This window comes from Suncus etruscus, chromosome 8, assembly GCF_024139225.1.
Source record: "Suncus etruscus isolate mSunEtr1 chromosome 8, mSunEtr1.pri.cur, whole genome shotgun sequence".
Classification (NCBI taxonomy): Eukaryota; Metazoa; Chordata; class Mammalia; order Eulipotyphla; family Soricidae; genus Suncus; species Suncus etruscus.
The window spans coordinates 36,327,099-36,345,954 of NC_064855.1; the positions used below are offsets into that span (position 1 = coordinate 36,327,099).

The following is an 18,856-nucleotide window of genomic DNA, read 5'->3' on the forward strand; positions in this document are numbered from 1 at the left end:
CACTACTACCAAAACAAACTTCAATGTTCCACTTTGTCTTGAAGCCTGCCTAGCAAAGGATGCAACTCTGCAAAACATCACATACGTTAAAAAGTGCTTTGCAAGTTCACACTATTAATTCAAAATCAAATCTACAGAGTTCTCATATAGTATTTACTTATATCCTTCCCCCACAGTGAAAATCCTGATTCTCAAGAACACAAAGGATGAAGAATATCACTTATTTGCTTTAACCCATACTGTCCACCATGCAATACCAAGAGAATAAAAGTAATACTACCCCCCAAGTAAAGTGCTTACAAATAAGTTTAATTTTAGTTACTCCTAATAGTAATCCTAACCTCCCTTCCTTCCATCCTCCCTCTCTCCCTCACCCCAGTCCTCATTTTCTCAAACCATGCAGACGCCAGTGCATCCATGTGAAGTCATTTCAATTTATATCATAGACTTTCTAGCAGATTGGATATAGTACTTCTTTCTACAGGCTGAGAAATCCAGTACTCCAAACCACTAAATGTAAAGTTCAATGGAGAAGCTAAAGAAGTCATCTTAACTATGGGGATAAGGAAAGAAATCCTGGCAAATCTCCAAATCCACCCAAAAGCCTGAACCTTATTGATGAGGACCTAAAATCAACACTTAATGGGGCTGGAGCAATGTTGCAGTGGTAGGGCGTTTGCCTTGAACGTGGCTGACCCGGGACGGACTGTGGTTTGAACAGTGGCATCCCATATGGTCCCCCAAGCCAGGAGTAATTTCTGAGCACATAACCAGGAGTGACCCCTAAGCATCACGGGATATGGAGCCCCAAGATCCAAAAAAGACAAAAACAAAAACACTTAATGAAAATTAACCAATGAAAATTAAGGAATCACTAGCCTGTTAAATTAAGAAATCTATAGATGAATAATTCATCCAACCAACCAACTCAAAAAAGAACTCTTTCAGAAGATGAGAGAATACATACATGGAACTGAGGAAATGAAAAGCATGTTAGTAAGCCATAATAGTAGAAATACACAGGTAAAGAATTGCATAGATGAACATGAAGACATATTACGAGCCAGCTGGGATAAAGAAGTCAAAAAAGAAAGGAGAGACAAAACCATGAAAGAAAATGTAAGGTACTTAAGTAACAAAGATAGGAGAAATAATCTATGATTTATAGGAATTCCAGAATGGGAAGAAAATGAAAATGGGGAAGAACAAGTAGTGAGAGAGAAAAAAGCAGAGAACTTCCTCACGCTTGAGAATGAGGTTTCTCTACAAATCCAAGAGGCAAAAAGAGTGCTAAACAAAATAGACCATAACAGAACAACAACAAGACATTTGGTAATCCAAATAGCAAAGAACAGAGAGATCGATTCTTTAAAGCAGTAAAGAAGGAAAAAAACAAACAAACAAACAAACAAAAAAAACAACCTCAAGTATAAAGGAAACAAAAAAGAATCAAACCAGATATATATATATATTTTTTTGGTTTTTGGCCCACACCCGGCAATGCTCAGGGGTTACTCCTGGCTGTCTGCTCAGAAATAGCTCCTGGCAGGCACGGGGAACCATATGGGACAACAGGATTCGAACCAACCACCTTTGGTCCTGATCGGCTGTTTGCAAGGCAAACGCTGCTGTACTATCTCTCCCGGCCCAAACCAGATGTTTCATTTGAAACAATCTAGGCAAGAAAAGGGTGGAACGACATAGTCAAAGTACTGAATGAAAGAAACTTTCTACCTAGAGTCCACTACCCAGCGAAACTCTCATTTACATGGGAGCTAGAGTTAAAAACATTCTCAGACAAAAAAGAATTCACAATATTTGCACTAATCAAACCGATCCTAAATGAGCAACTCATTTAAAGAACAATTAAAGAACAATTACACAAACCAAATCCCCAATTGTAACAACAACCCTACACAATATAATGACACACAGCCCTTTCTGTCAATAGTTCCCTTAAATGTCAATGGATTAAACTCTCCCGTCAAGAACAGATACAGCTATTTAGTGTGAGAAGGTGTCCAACTAATCTTTATAGATATGTATAAAAATGTTCTAATGCTTTTATTCATAGAAACAAGTGCAGAATGCATTTGGAAGCCATGGACTCCCACTACAGTACTCACTATAAGTAGTTTTAATGTCTTAATTTTACTATGTGTATAATAACTTCTTGATCTTTTTGTCCACAGTGGTTCTTGGAAATATAGGTTGGTCAACCCAATTCCACATCACTATACTAATATACTATATTAGATTAAGAAGACAGGGCTCTGGGGGCCGGAGATAGCATGGAGATAAGGTGTTTGTCTTGCATGCAGAAGGTTTGAATCTCGGCATCCCATATGGTCCACCGAGCCTGGCAGGAGTGATTTCTGAGCACAGAGCCAGGAGTAATCCCTGAGCACTGCCAGGTGTGACCCAAAAACCAAAAAAAAAAAAAAAAAAGAAGACAGGGCTCATTATGATAATGTCATGAAAAAAATTCTTATCTATTCATTTTCTACTTAATTATGCCTGTTAATATAATCTAATATTAATGTCCATAGATAACAATGGAATATGCAAGTGTATGCCATGAACTCCTGTTACAGAGCTCATTCATTGAATATGTTATTGTAATCTGTTTTCAATTGTAGGTAGTTTACCATTATGCCATAATATTCATGATTATGGATCACTTTTAGGAAAGGAAACTGGATGCTCAAGACCTGCTAGATGATATTTCATGGTGCAGACTCCTCTTACTGTGTTCATCACCATGTCACTTATTTTTTAGACTTAAAAATGATTGTTTTTAAGAATGATCTATGCACAATCTAACCCATGAAGCCTTTTTTAAGTAAAGTTTACCCTCACTAATCATGTTTGGCCTAGAAAATGGAAAACCGTTCCATCTGATTTGTGGGATTTACATTCTTTTAAGAGTTCTGTGCCAATCAATCTGGGTCAGCTTTTCAACTGTAACCCATGGATGGATCCTCAGTGTCTGTCTATGTGTGTGCATGAGTGTATGTGTTGGCCATTTCAATGTCTGTCTAATGTCTGTCGAGGGGAGAGAGAGAGAGACAGAGAGAGACGGAGGGAAAGGAAGGGAGTGAGAGAGAGAGAGAGAGAGAGAGAGAGAAAGAGAGAGAGAGAGAGAGCAACAAAGAAAAGAAAAACAGGGGCCAGAGAGATAGCATGGAGGTAGGGCATTTACCTTGAATGCAAAAGGACAGTGGTTCGAATCCTAGCATCCCATATGGTTCCCCAAGCCTGCCAGGAGCAATTTCTGAGCATAGAGTCAGGAGTAACCCCTAAGTGCTGCTGGGTATGACCCAAAACCAAAACAAAACAAAACATCTGCCCCAAGGCAGTCAGTGGGGAGGGTGAAAGGGAAAGTGGGGACATTGGTGGATGGAAATGTGCACTGGTGAAAGGCTTGTACATTGTATGATTGAAACTCAATTATAGATAAATTTGCAATTGTGAAAAAAACAGAACCCAAGTGTATTATGAACAACCTTGTAATGGTGGTATTTAAATAAAGTAATTCATTTAGAACATGCTTTAATAATGGAAATTAATCATAAATAAAAAGAAAACCTCGAACACAAATATTCTATATGGTACCCTGTTCCCTGGCAGGAGTGATCATGAGCACAGAGCCAGGATAAGTCCAAGCACTGCTGAATGTGGCTCAAAATGACAAAAAAACAATAGTAAATGTTTGGTCTTGAATTAAAAATCGGATTAACAGTCCATGATAGACGATTAACAGTCCATGATAGATGATGTGTGTGTGTGTGTGTGTGTGTGTGTGTGTGTGTGTGTGTATGTTTGTATCATACCAGAGGTGACATGTAGTTTATCTGCGGCTCCAAGAACATTTATTGATCGCAAAGACAAATTATCTTTACAGACTGGAGAACTAAGCTGATCACAACATTCTTTAAATGGATCATTTTGGGGAACCCTCATAATTCATGTTAGGGGCCAGGAATATACCTTGGGTGCCTAGTATGTGTGAGGCCCTGCACCGGCTCCCTGGCATATCCTCACAACACTGCTAGCTATATAGCCATGATGGTCCCCTGCATCCCAGATGAGCAGCACTGCATCCCCAGTGGTCAGGCCAGCACAGCCTGAATACACCAACTTCAAAACGGCAGTGTCTTGCTCTATGACACTGCTGGGTGAGCCTGTTATGAAAAAAAAAAAAATCAATTGTATCAAAGGTACAGTATTGAGTTTGAGGAGGTGAAGCCTTTGGCAAGTGCTAAGATGATGGAGGTGCTGATAAATAAAATTTTATACTGGGATCTAGTGCCCTTATAAGATTTTTGCCATGGAGAAGAAACAGTACAAATATGACCATTTTAAGCCAGGAAGTAGGCACTCAGCTGACACTGAAGCTGCTGGTGCCTTGATTTTGTATTTGCCAGATTCCAGAATACTGACACTGTTTGTTCATAAGTCATCCTGTTTATGGTTATAGAACAGCCTAGAAAGACTAGGACCTTCTTGTTCTCAGAAAACAACACTCAAGCATTTATAAAACATTACCTCTCTTGTTCTCAGACATCAGAAAACAAATGAATGAAAGAATGTCAAAATACATTTAATAAATAATATTAGAGTTCCCAAATGAAGGAGTTGTGAAAATTTGATATCTCTCACCATTCGAATATGTAAAACACAGGAAAAAATTATTTTTATCCATTTACTGTTTATCTTCTATAGGTGTGAGTTGGACCCAATTTTATCTCTGACCAAACATCGAGTCTGATCTTCTCCTCTATGAGATGTTAATTGTATCTTATTCAAAATTCCTACTACTGTCTACTTACACAGATAATCTATTCTGTTCTATTAGCCAATATGTAAGTCTATGAAATACACTCCTGCTTTATTTTTAAATTTGGATTTGGGTTTTGGGTCTCACCTGGTTGTGTGCAGGAATGAGTCCCAATTCAGAAATTGGTGATTACTCAACAGTAAGGAGACCATTTAGTGTGAGCGATTGAATCCAGACCTCCTGTCTAAAGGGCATGTTCTCTAGTCCTTTGAGCTATCTCTCTAACATAATACATCTTATTAAAAGCAGTTATAGGTGACAGCAAAACTAAGAATTACCATATATTCATCTATCCTCAAAGTTTTAATTATGGGGGATTAAGATTTAAAAACTGAGTCTGGGGGCCGTAGAGATAGAACAGCAGTAAGGCGTTTGCTTTAGACGCAGGAGGACAGTGGTTCGAATCCTGGCATCCCATATGGTCCCCCGAGCCTGCCAGGAGCGATTTCTGAGCAGTCAGGAGTATCCCAAGTGCTGCCAGGTGTGACCCCAAAACCAAAAATAAATAAATAAATAAAAACTGAGTTTGCTTTTGCTTTTGCAGGGGCCACACCTGGCTCTGTGTTCAGTGGCCACATCTGGCAGGGCTTATGGGTTCATATACATTTATTTAAAAAATAAAAAGAAAAGAAAAATAGCATGGTATTGGAATCTAGACAGACCCTCAGATCAATGGCATGAATATATTCTGAGACAGACCCCCAGATAAGTAATGAATTAATTTTTGATAAATGTGCAAGAAATACAAACTGGAGCAAGAAAAGCCTCTTCTACAAGTGTTGAAAAATTGGTAAATTACATGCAAAAATGTGAACTCAGATCTCTCTTAACACCATGCACAAAGGTCAAATCCAAATGAATTAAAGACCTTGATATCAGACTTGAAACCATAAGGAAAATAGAGAAAAATGTAGGTGAAACATTCTATGACACTGAAGCTAAAAGCTTCTTCAAGGATAAAACAGCACTGCCCAAGGAAGTGGAAGCAATGAACAAAGAAACAAATACATTTAACTGAGATGCTTCTGCACTTCAAAGGAAACAGTCACTAGGATACAAAGGCTGCCCATGAAATAGGAAAAACTATTCATTCAATACTCATCTGATAAAGGATTAATATCTAAGACATACAAGGTCTTAGGTACGAGGTACTGAGAGAGCTTTGCAAGAAATAAACATCTAACCTCATCCGAAAATGGGGAGAAGAAATGAACATATATTTCCTCAAAGAAGTACAGATAGCCAAAAGGCAAATGAGAAAATGCTCTATATCACTAATGATCAGGGAAATGCAAATTAAAACAACAATGAGATATCACCTCTCATCAGACAGTGGCAGGAGAGACAGACAGACAACACGCACGCACATGCACACACACACACAAAATGCTTGTACGAGTGGATAGGTGGGAGGGAAACTGGGGACATGGGTAGTGGAAAAAGTAGACTGATGATGAGTGGTGTACAATCTATGAATGAAGCTCAATTATGAAAACTTTTGTACTCACTTTCTTAAATAATTATATAAAAACATATATACACAATCTTGCAACACAGTTTTACCTCAATATGAAATTAGTTAAAGATGGCTGTTTGCTCAAGTGTACTATTGTACGTCTGTCTGCACTGGGTAGTGGAAGGAGTGAGACGAGAGCACACCAGTTCTTTTTCATATGGGGGCATAGTAGTGGGGTCTCACTGGTAGATCCTTAAATTACTCAGGATTTATATCCATTCTATGTATTTCTGAAAAATATTTTTCTGAAAAATTTCATGCTTACACATATCACAGAATTTCCAAGCAACAGCTATCTCCAAGTACCAAAGGTATTGAATCTTTAAACTCCGCATGTCTAATGAAAGACTCATATCTACCACTAACAGCTCTAAATGACCTCAAGAAGAGATTCCAATAAAACTTTAGAATGTTAAATTATCACTTTCCTGGAAAAGAACCATCCTGGGTCAGTGAAATAGCTCAAATGGATGGAGGACATGCTCCATATGGTCCCCCGAGCCTGCCAGGAACAATTTCTGATCCAGAGCCAGGAGTAAACCCTGCCAAAATCACAAAATCATCCCTGAGCACATCCCCTAAGGAGAGGAGAGAGGGAAGGGAGGGGAGAAAAAGGGAAAGTACGGGAGAGGAAAGGAGAGAGAGAGAGAGACAGACAGACAGAGACACAGAGACAGAGACAGAGAGTAAAAATGATTTTCATTTTTTAAAAAAAACCTACCCCCTTGATAGTTACAGCAGGGAGGGGCCAATGTCTATGGAGAAGGCAAGCACTCAACGGGAGGAGGAGAAAGTGCTGAAAGGTGGTAAAGTGTTATGTATGAAACTATCAGCAACAGTATTGTAAACCACAGTGCAAAAATTTGTATATAGGGACCGGAAGGACAGCATAGTAGCCTATATAGAGCGTTTGCCTTGCATGTAGATAACCTGGGTTTGATCCCTGGAATCCCATATAGTTCACCCGAGCCTGGCAGGAATGATTTCTGAACACACAGCCAGGAATTCGGAGCACTGCCAGGTGTGGTCCCCAAACCAAATACGCACATATGAATATACATATATATGTATGCATAAGAAGACTGGTGAGTGGGAGGTAAATGGGGGGTGGGTACACTGGTAGAGAAAAGTGGACACAGGTGAAGGGATTCATGCTGAAACATTGTATGCGTGAAACCTAATTATGAGTAACTTTGCAATTTCACGGTGACTAAAAAAATTTTAATAAAACCAACAACCTACCCTCAACATTTTAAACCAAAGCATTCTCTTAAAACAGAACTCAGTTTTAACCAAGTTATCTGAGAGACACAAATCCAGAGTTATAATTAGAACAGCAGTCACCATCAGAGGAAGCAGAGGCAGGAGGTACAGCTTCATTCAATTAACATCAATCTTAAGTGACTTTTTAAAAAGAATAAGGAGTGAGCTAGGGAAAGGCTCAAGAAATAAAGCGGGGGGGGGGGGGCAAAGAGATAGTACAGCGGTAGGGCGTTTGCCTTGCATGCAGAAGGACTGTGGTTTGAATCCCTGCATCCCCGAGCCTGCTGGGGGTGATTTCTGAGCATAGAGCCAGGAGTAACCCCTGAGCGCTAGCCGGGTGTGACCCCAAAAACAAAACAAAACAAAAAAGAAATAAAGCACATACAAGGCTCTGAGTTTCATCCTCACAAGCAGGAAAAGCAGAACCTCCAAACTCTCCTGCTTCACATCAACACTGTGTAACCCATTTGAAAATAAATCATGTGACAATGGTTTTTCCGATGACTGGACTTAGTCTGGACTGACTAGCTCACTGGAGATTGAGCATCTCATTCTGGCATGTCAAGGAATTGCTTTCACATTCTCACCATTTAGTTCTAAGTTTTCATGAAGAACTGATATGACAGAGATATAGAACAGCCTGGAGAAAGTGCAAAATCTAAAATAGCTGGCTACTCAAAGACTAGACAAATTTAGATTGCAATCAGTCATTGTCACAAACTGTAGTAACCCCAAAGTGCCTTTTTTTTTTTTTAATTTTGGGCCACACCCGGTGATGCTCAGGGGTTATTCCTGGCTATGTGCTCAGAAATCGCTCCTGGCTTGGGGGACCATATGGGGCGCCGGGGGATAGAACCGTGGTCCATCCTGGCTCAGCCATGTGGAAGGCAAAACGCCTTACTGCTTCGCCATCACTCCGGCCCCACCGGAGCATCAATTGACCATCAATTTCCTTCAATCTTAGAAAGCCCATTTGAACGTAGTATATTAAATCTTTGGAGCACACTGTAATGTAACTCTTTTCTTCTAAGAAATCAGGTGAGAAACTGGATGTAAGGAAAATGGCATAAAAAAATAAAACAAAACCTGAGGATGAAACTTACATTTTCACAATAGCAAAAACAAAAATAGAAACAAACAAAAAAACTAACAACAATAAAACAAAAACCACAACACACCAAACGATGAATATATGTACATATATGCAAATATATGTATATCCTCATTCTTTGCTTACAACAATATTCTGTGTAAGTTACTGCATTTATACTCAAAATAAGAAAACTATAGAAAGTCAAGTAGTAATCAGTGACTTTATTTCTCTTCTAAGGCTATTCTGCAGATGATGATGAAAAGACTACCTGCCATATTAGTTACATCAATAGCAATGCCTTTTTTTGGGAGGGGTTGCACCCGGCGGCGCTCAGGGGTTACTCCTGACTCTGCACTCAGAAATTGCTCCTGGCTTGGGGGACCATGCCGGGGATCGAACCCGGGTCTGTCCATGGTCAGGGGCGTGCAAGGCAAATGCCCTATTGCTGTGCTACTAAACTACTTAGGCCACAGCAACGCTTTTTAAAGCATTAACTCAAGCACAGCGGGTAGGTCGCTTGCCTTGCACACAGCCAACCAGGCAGGGTTCAATTCCAGTATCCCTGAGCTCCAGCAGATGTGGCTCAAAATTAGACAAGAAAAAGGGGGTGAGGGAGGGTATACCAATATGAGACACAACTTTGAAACACATATACCTAATGTAACGAACACCTATGACACATACCTATGAAAGGAACACACCTATGAAACACAAAACACACCTAGGAAATGCACGCATAGCTATTGAAACACATTTGCTCCTATAAAACACGCACACACCTATGAAACACAAACAACCCTATGAAACGCACACACCCATGGAAGCATCCACCTACGAAAGGCGCTTTCACCTACAAAACACTCACGTCCATCTACTAGCACCTATGAAACACACCTATGAAACATGCACCCTTATAACACACTCATCCCCAAGAAACACATTTGCGCGCGCGGACACACAGACACTCGGACGGACACACAGAAACGGCCTCCTCTGAAACGCCTCAGAATCAGCTTAAAGCAGTGCTTCTCAATTATTTCCTGTCATGCCCCCTAGGAAGAAGAAAACATTTTTCGCACCCCCCCTACGACTGTAAATAGTATCTTTATTTAAAAAAAAAAAAAAAAAAAAAAAAAACTTGGGCCCGGAGAGATAGCACAGCGGCGTTTGCCTTGCAAGCAGCCGATCCAGGACCAAAGGTGGTTGGTTCGAATCCCGGTGCCCCATATGGTCCCCCGTGCCTGCCAGGAGCTATTTCTGAGCAGGCAGCCAGGAGTAACCCCTGAGCAGCGCCAAAAACGAAAACCAAACCAAAACAAAACAAAAACCCTGCAAAACAAAAATATATATAATAATTTGAGCTGATTTTGTAATCAGAGGTGACGCCTGGATTAGTGGCTACAAGGAGCACGTTTGGCAACGCAGAGCCTTTCGAAGCGGGGTTGGAAGAAGACACAGCAACTCTCAGCTCCAGAGACAGACAGAGACATAAACACGGGGCTCAGCTTGTTAGGACAGTGTTTGTGCCGAGGTCAAAAGCGCCCCCCTTCATGGAGCCTCGCGCCCCCCTGGGGGGACGCGCCCTCCAATTTGAGAAGCAAGGGCTTACTGGAACACACTGACACTGACACTGACACACACTCGGCCTCCTACGACAAAGCGCCTCAGAATCAGCTCCAAGGGAACCTTTCCCTCCTTTGCTCTGCTCTCCTCTCCTTTCCTGAGCATCACCCCCCGGAAGAGGAGGCCCGGGCGGCCGCCCTCGCCAGCGCTGGGACGGAGGAGGCCCGCGATGCCGGAAGCCGCGCCGAGGGACAAAGCCCGGGCCGGGCCGGCGAGCCAGCGGGCGGCGTCCGGAGCGCTCCCGGACGATCGGAAGGGCTCGGCGCTCCCCCGGCCCCGCCGCCCGGCCGCGCGCTACTCACACATGCACAGCTCCACCACGTAGGCGTAGTAGGACCACACGACCACGAAGGTGATGAAGAGCACCGGCACCCAGCCCACGCCGCGCTGGCAGCAGCGCCACAACGCCCACGGCGCCATGTCCGGCGGCCGCGCGCAAAGCCAGGCGCGCGGGGGGCGCGGAGAGGCCGAGCCCGACGATCCCACCGCAGCCCGGCCCGGCAGCCCCGCCCCGACGGCCGGCGGGCCCGCTGCAGCCTCGCTCTGCGGCGCCGGGGCGTCCCAGCCCGCCGCGGAGCCCCGCCCGGACCCGCCCCGGACCTCCATCCCCGGAGCCCGCCCGCCCGCCCGCCCGCCGCTCGCCGCCCCCGCACGGCCGCGCTGGGGCGGGGCTCCGTCGCCGGATGGGGCGGGGCCTCGGCCGGACGGCCCGGAGACAGGCGGCGTGGGCCCGGGAGGGCGGCGGGGTCGCGGGGCTCGGACAGTGCGGGACGGGGGTGCGGGAGCCCGGGAGGCGGAACACACCCTCTGGGCTGTCAAGGAATGCCTCGTTAGGAGACTGATCTCGCACTTCGGGACGGGAGCCCCCACGCCCGTGTGACCGATTGCGAGGCTCGCCGTGCTGTCCGAGGACCGCGCAGTGGAGCCCGGCGGCGTCATTGCAGACGCCACACAAGGGGCTCCGGCCGCCTCTGGTTCGTGCCCACCGCAGGGCCGAGTAGGCTTGTGGCCCCAGGGCGCTGCCGGCGCTGGCCATGAAGGGCCTGCCTGGCAGCGGGTGACCCCAGAGTCACCACAAGGACCCTCTCTGTTAGTGGGTGCAAAGTGAAGTAGATTCGGCCTTTTCACCGTCGGAGGACTTGACCTCGGCCGGGCCCTCGCCGGAGGGACAGCACTTTCAGTCCGGTCCCAACTGTTCTGGAAGCACTCGAAGAAACCGGGTCCCGGAGTTTGTCCTTTTTGTTGGTTTTTGTTTTCGGAAACACCCTACTATGCTCAGGGCTTATTTCTGGCTTTGCACTCACAGAGTAGGGTTGTGTTGCTTCGATTATATTGTGTTACTATCAATTTCTTCATGGTTATTACCCATTGTTCTAAGTGTTTTACTGGTCCCTTGTTAGGTGCAGTTAGTGAGTTATTTGCAGCTAGAGCTCCAAGTATAGAGGGTAGGGGATTTGCCTTGAAAGCAGCTGACCCAGGTTCAATCCCTAGCATTCCTACGGTTCCCTGAGCACTGCCAAGAGTAATTCCTGGGTGCAGAGCCAGAACTAATCCTGAGCATCATTGGATGTGGTCCCAAAATACAAACCAAAAATTAGGAGTTCTTTCTGATGCACATATTCCTTGGTCATTAAGAAACGACAGTCTCTTTGAACTTCTTAAGCCTAAACTTTTTTTTTTTTCTTGGTTTTTGGGTCACACCCGGCAGTGCTCAGGGGTTACTCCTGGCTGTCTGCTCAGAAATAGCTCCTGGCAGGCACGGGGGACCATATGGGACACCGGGATTCGAACCAACCACCTTTGGTCCTGGATCGGCTGCTTGCAAGGCAAACGCCGCTGTGCTATCTCTCCGGGCCCTTAAGCCTAAACTTTATGTCTGATCTAAGTATGGCCACTCCAGCCATTTTTGTGGTGGTTGTTTGCTTGAAATACTCTTTCAAACTTTGACTTTCAGTCTGTTTGCCCTTATTGCTCAAATGTGTATCTTGTAAAAAGAAAAAAAAATGTGTATCTTGTAAGTAGAAGGTTGGAATCACTTTTATAATTTATCCTGCCACTCTGTCTCTGAATTGGTGCATTTAAGTCATTGACATGAGTATTAGATTCCCCCTGTGACAGTTCCTGAACAACCTGGCAGATGGACCCCCATACAGCAACTGTTCCAGGCTATCTGGGTGTTCCAGGCTATCTCTCCTCTCTATTAGAGAACTCTGGTTAAGGGAGATTACAGGTCACTTATTGCCCACTGTGTTATTCCAGACACATTCCTAAGCCCCAATGTTTATGTTTATTTTCTCCTTGGTACCTCACTTCCCCTTAGCTATCTTTCTACTTATGCCAGTACTTCTTGTTTATATAAGCATTTTGGAATGGAATAGAGTGTCTCTGGTCATCAGCCTGGAACCCATTCTTCCTGATCATCAGTTAGGGGGAATGTAGTTAGTGCTGAATGCACTAGAGGATGGACGTTGGTTCCAACTTGCTTGCTGACTGGGTTGGCACATTGAGTGAGATTATCATCAGGGAGTTTTGTTCCATCTTTCTGCAAAAGTTTGGCATGTTTGTGAGATTTGTCTTGTGTTAACATGGCCCCTTCAGTTTTTATAAAGTTGGTTTTGATTCTATGAATTTTTTGGGCTGAAGCTATAGTATCTTTAAATTTGAATGTAACCTGACTGGATAAAGTACTCTTGGTGAGTAGTTTACTTTATGGAGGTGTTTTTTATATTCTTTAGGGTGTTGATAAAACTGCTGTAAATCTTTTTTTTTTTTTTTTTTTTTTTTTGGTTTTTGGGCCACACCCGTTTGACGCTCAGGGGTTACTCCTGGCTATGTGCTCAGAAATCGCCCCTGGCTTGGGTGGACCATATGGGACGCCGGGGGGATCGAACCGCGGTCCTTCCTTGGCTAGCGCTTGCAAGGCAGACACCTTACCTCCAGCGCCACCTACCCGGCCCCTGTAAATATTAAGGATATTCCTTTGTACATAATTTCCTTAATTGATCTTGAGTAATCTTTATGTTTGACTTTCCTCATTCTGATTAGGATGTAATTGGAGTGATTTTACTTGGGTCTATTTCAGCTGGTACTCTTTGGGCCTCTTTAATCTGGGTGCAGTGCTCTTCAACTCTAGAAACTTCTCAATGATGTTTTCTTTGACTGTTGCTTCTTCATTGGAATTGCCTTCTTGGTCCTTTGGGTCCTTAATGAGTCTTACATTGTTTTTCTTTAATTCATCTCAGAGTTCTTTTATCTGTTTATTTATTTTGAGGATTAAAAAAATCTTTTGCTATTGTCTGGAGGTTTTCTGTATCTTATCTTGGAGCTTGATGATTTTGTCTTTAGTTACTATTACTCTGCCGCTGACACCTTCCAATACGTTTTTCATTTTGTCTATCAAATGCTTTAGTTCCGAAATTTTTGCTTGTAGTTTTCCCATTCCTACTCTCATATCCTCTTATGTTTTATTGTCTAGCTGTTCTATTGTTCCTTCGGGTACCTTGACAATCCTCAATATTTCTTCTCTAAAATCCTTATCTGTTGTGTATGTAAATATTTTGGGGGATTACTATGTTGCTCACCCTAATCTGATTAGGTGATTGTGCCCTACCCTAGGGTGTGACCTGGCATTCTGCCCCCACCCCAGGGTAGGACCTGATTCTGCTTCCACCATTGGTTGGTATCTGTTTTGCCAGTACCAAAAAAGGAAATTGAGTCAATATTGCCAATTAATGAATCTCTACAAAGGGCCCTCTCAGATTTCACAGGAGAAATATCCTCCCATTATCCAGCAGGAAAAATTTGGGACTTTTTAAAGAAAACTCAGTTTGTTATTTCTTCAATTGTTCGGGATTCCCCTATTCCCAATGCCAAGGTTTTTTACATTGATGGATCCCAAAATGGAAAAGGAGGAATAACTGGAGACAACATTAATATGACCATAGATACCAAATATAAATCTGCACAGAAAGTTGAATTAGCAACGTTAATTTACCTATTAGAAAATGTATCTGAAGCCATGAATATAGTTTCTGATTCTTTGTATGTGGTAAATTTATGTCATGTGATAGCCACTGCATCCCTTAATGCTAATAACCCGATCATACAGGACTTACTTAAACAATTACAGCAGCTTCTTCAAAAACGAACTGAGCCCATCTTCATCACACATATTAGAGCCCACTCAGGTCTTCCAGGACCTATGGCTCAAGGAAATAAAACTGCTGACTTGCTAGCAATGCCTATATTTAAATCACCTATAGAGGAACATTCAGCCCTACACACAAATGCTCGCCGTTTACATGTGAATTACCAAATTCCATGGAGGCAAGCTAGAGAAATCGTAGAAAACTGCAACGTATGTGCACCGTTAACAAAAAAGACTCACATAGCAGGAGCAAACCCAAGAGGCTTACAGTCTAACGAACTTTGGCAAATGGATATAACTCAAACAGATTTATTTCCAAGGAAACCTTATCTTCATGTTGTGGTGGACACTTATTCTCGGTTTATATGGGCAATTCCCATGTCTTCTCAAAAATCTAAGGCTGCTTGTAGTTTTCTTTTACAATGTTTCTCTGTGATGGGTATTCCATATTCTATAAAAACTGATAATGGGCCAGCTTATGTTAGCAAAACTTTTGAATTTTTTTGTAAGGAATGGCAGATAAGACATCTCAGAGGAATTCCTTACAATTGTAGGGGACAGGCCATTGTAGAAAGGACTCACAGAACCTTAAAAACTCAATTGCAAAAAAATAGAAAAAGAGGTTTACCACCAACGGATTTGCTATCTTTGACTCTTATCACACTAAATTACTTTAACTTACCCCAAGGGGAAAGCTACACTGCAGCGGAAAGACATTTTAAAGAAGATATTCAGAGACAAGAAACAACCCATAAACCTATTTGGATCAAGGAGGATGAAAAATGGATAGCTGGCTATCTTCTCCTAAGAGGAAGGGGTTATGCCTATGTTTCTATAAATGATGACCCTCCCAAGAAATTTTGGGTTCCATTACGTCTTGTTAGAAATCGGGCTAGCACAAATGATCAGGTTCAGACTACAAACTCCCCTTCAGAGAAAAAACAGAATACTTCAGACACTAACAGCAGTAATATTACTAAGGTCTCTGGGGCAGGGAACGATTTAGCTGTCACACACCATACAATGAGTGAGACTGATGGTAGTGATAAACCCTTACACTCCGAGATGCAAAAGGAAAGACAGGAACCTGTCTTAACTGGGCTCCAAAATATAGGAAACTCTTGCTACATGAACTCAATATTGCAATGCTTGTATAATATTTCAGACTTAACTCAGTATTTTTATAAAGATCATTATAAAAAGGATATTAACAAGAAAAATCCGATGGGGCATGAAGGTAAATTAGCCGAAGAATTTGGTCGGCTCATCAAAACCATGGGAAATAAATTTCATAGATATATTAACCCTGAAAGCTTCAAAGTAACAATTGGTTTACTTAATGACCAGTTTGCTGGACACAATCAGCAGGATCCTCACGAACTACTGATGTTCCTAATAGAGGGATTACATCAGGACTTGCTTACTGTAAATCTAATGACAGACAAAACTACACATCTCATGGGAAATGAAAATTATGAACAATTTAGTCCAGAACACCAAAAGGCTCATAAATCTATTATTTATGATCTCTTTCAAGGACAATTCAAATCTATACTCCAGTGTCTCACTTGCCACCAAAAGTCTGAGGTTTATGAGACATTTGTTCATTTGTCTTTGGCTGTTACATCTACAGATAAATGTACATTACAGGAATGCCTCTCTGAATTTTTTAAAGAAGAAGAATTAAGAAATGACAACAAAGTTCTGTGCAACAGTTGCAAAAATAGAAGGGATTTTTCAAAGAAAACGTACTTATGGAAACTGCCACCAGTACTTATAATACACTTGAAACGTTTTGCTTTTGATGGCAAACAAATAAAAAAATTGCATACTTATGTAGATTTTCCTTTAGAAGACCTCAATTTAGAGGAATTCACTTCAGAGAATAAAAGCAAGATTAAGAAATACAACTTATCATCGGTGTCAAACCATTATGGTAAAGTTCTCTATGGACACTGTACTTCATACTGTAAAATTGCTGCAAAACAACACTGGATCAATTTTGATGACAAGAAGATCAAAAAAGTCCCTAATACATTGGTGAAATCCACAGCAGCATACATCCTGTTTTATACTTCTTAGAGATCTACAATGAACACCAGATAATCATTTTACTTCCCTATCAGTTGCTATTAATGCTCTAGGATTCTTTCCACAGGCATGATCAATGAATATAGATTGAATGACGCCCGGACAAGGACCTGAACCCTGGACCCTCAGAACTGTAAGTGAAATATTTCATTGGAAATTTCCTATGCTGACCATCAAATGGTTTCTGTGGTTAGTCATGTGGATTTTACCACCCTTAGTCTTACGCATTGGTGCTCTAGTATACAAGTGGATCATTCCATTTTGTTTAAAACTAATTGGTTTTGATCTAAGGACAATCACTGCAGTTGGATGGTTGTGGTCTATATTTCAAATGAAAAGTGTAGTGTCTCTAGCCATCATAGTTTGTGGAATTTCTGTGTTGACTAACGTTATTATTATGAGCATAGTTATTTGCTGTTATTTCTATTTAGGAAATAGAAAGTGTAGAAATGGTGAGGCTAAAACCAGTATAGATAATAAGGAAATTTATCTGACGAAAACTCAGACCAAGGTGCAGGCTGACGAATCCAGCCCCACCATCAACAATATAGAAATTTTTGCTGGAAGAAAAACAACTCAGAATGTTAAGCCTGATTCTAGTGAATTGCTTGACAGTAGTGACTCAGATAATGATCTACCTCCAGTGCTAACTCCACGAAGTATGCCTCCTTCTAGTCACAAAATTGAATCGCAGAGCAGAGCAGATTCAAACGATGAACCACATGCTCGGTCTCAGAGCTCTATTCAGAATAATTTTGCTAATCAGGCCTTATCCCCTATAGACGGGGTAAATGTTTCTAACTATGTACCCTATCAGATGGAAGAATTAGATCGGTTTAAAAGATCATGTAAAGAAAATGGGCCAAAATCGCCATACAGTGTGGAGTTATTAAGACTTTGGAGTCATAACTCATCTTGGACTTTGTATGATTTTAAAAGAATCGCTGAAATATGCCTGTCGTCTAAACAGCGAACTGAATGGGAAATGTACTATTCAGAAGGCGTAAAAGCTAAATTATATAGTCCGGATGGTATGAAAAAGCAAGTGGCAGGTGTTACTCTATCGTATGAATTATTGATGGCAGAAAATCAATTTGCAAATATTCAGACACAAGCAGCTTTACCTAAGGAAATCTTAAATTTAATCAGGGAGATTGCATTGTCAGCATGGGAAAAAATTGATTCTAACAGCATTGGTAGAGGAAACTTTTTAAAAATTACCCAAGGCCCTTATGAGTCATTTGCAGAGTTTGTAGGTAAGATTAAAGATGCTCTGAAGTTACAGGTGGAAGATGAGGAGATTAGAAACTTCCTAGTAAAATCTTTGGCCTATCATAATGCAAATTCAGCCTGTAGATTAGTATTGAATACATTAAATGAAAAGTCAGATCTGAATGATTACCTTTATGCCTGCCGGAATGTCTATGTGGAACCCCAACCCCCACCCCACTTAGACTCAGTACAAACCTTCCCAGTTACCAAGGGAACAATGACTTACTCCCCTCCGGGACAGAACACTTTCCGGAAACCAGGTCTTTGCCCAAAATGCAAAAGGGGTCGCCACTGGGCAAAAGATTGCAGATCCAGAAACCTCATTAATAATAACCTAAGTAGAGGTTTCAACACAGTCCCCAGGAGGCAAATCGCCTGCTACCATTGTGGAAAACAGGGACATATCAAAAGAAATTGTCGTCTCCTTATAAATTCAGCTCCCCAAGAACACACATACAAGATGCAGGGAAACGCCCACAGGGCCTCCCCCCAGGCCCTTCCAAATCAGGGGCAAAGTTCACAGACAATAATCCTTCCAAGCCCAGCCCAAGAAAATTCATCACGATAAGGGAATTAATCCACTCTACTTCAGGGAGTGCCGGATTAGACATATTATGCCAAGAGGACATTACAATTTACCCAGGAGCATGCCCTTACATGTTAGAAACTGGCATTGTAGGCCCGCCACCCCCAGATACCATGGGTTTGATTCTTGGCAGAAGTTCCCTCAACATAAAGGGTATATCAGTAATCACTGGTGTCATTGACTCAGATTCCATGGGAGAAATCATTGTAGTTATTACTGTACCAGTTACATGGACCTTTAAAAAAGGAGAAGCGATTGCCCAGATAGTAATAGTGCCTTATGTCAAATTTGGGACTTCAGATAAGACTAGAATTGGAGGTTTTGGAAGCACAGATCCGGGTGCTGCTCAAAACCCAATCGTGGCTCTGGTTACTAAATGTAAAGATGAACACCCAATGATCAAACTTCACTTGGAAGGCAAACCC

The 18,856-nt window shown here is 42.1% G+C and overlaps 1 protein-coding gene across 6 annotated transcripts in view; it reads right to left on the bottom strand.

Annotated features, from left to right (window-relative positions):
- The window catches only part of ZDHHC20 (zinc finger DHHC-type palmitoyltransferase 20), a 74,975-nt gene extending 64,168 nt beyond the window's left edge, over positions 1–10,807 (bottom strand). For 2 of the 6 annotated variants that reach the window (XM_049778275.1, XM_049778278.1), the window contains exon 1: positions 10,638–10,806. In XM_049778275.1, coding sequence (XP_049634232.1) covers positions 10,638–10,755 — 118 coding nt within the window. In that variant the 5' untranslated portion in view covers positions 10,756–10,806. Of the gene's footprint in view, positions 1–10,637 lie in introns of all 6 variants that reach the window. The other 4 variants (XM_049778277.1, XM_049778280.1, XM_049778276.1 and 1 more) reach the window with 3 other exon arrangements.
- Between the last annotated feature and the right edge of the window lie 8,049 nt (positions 10,808–18,856).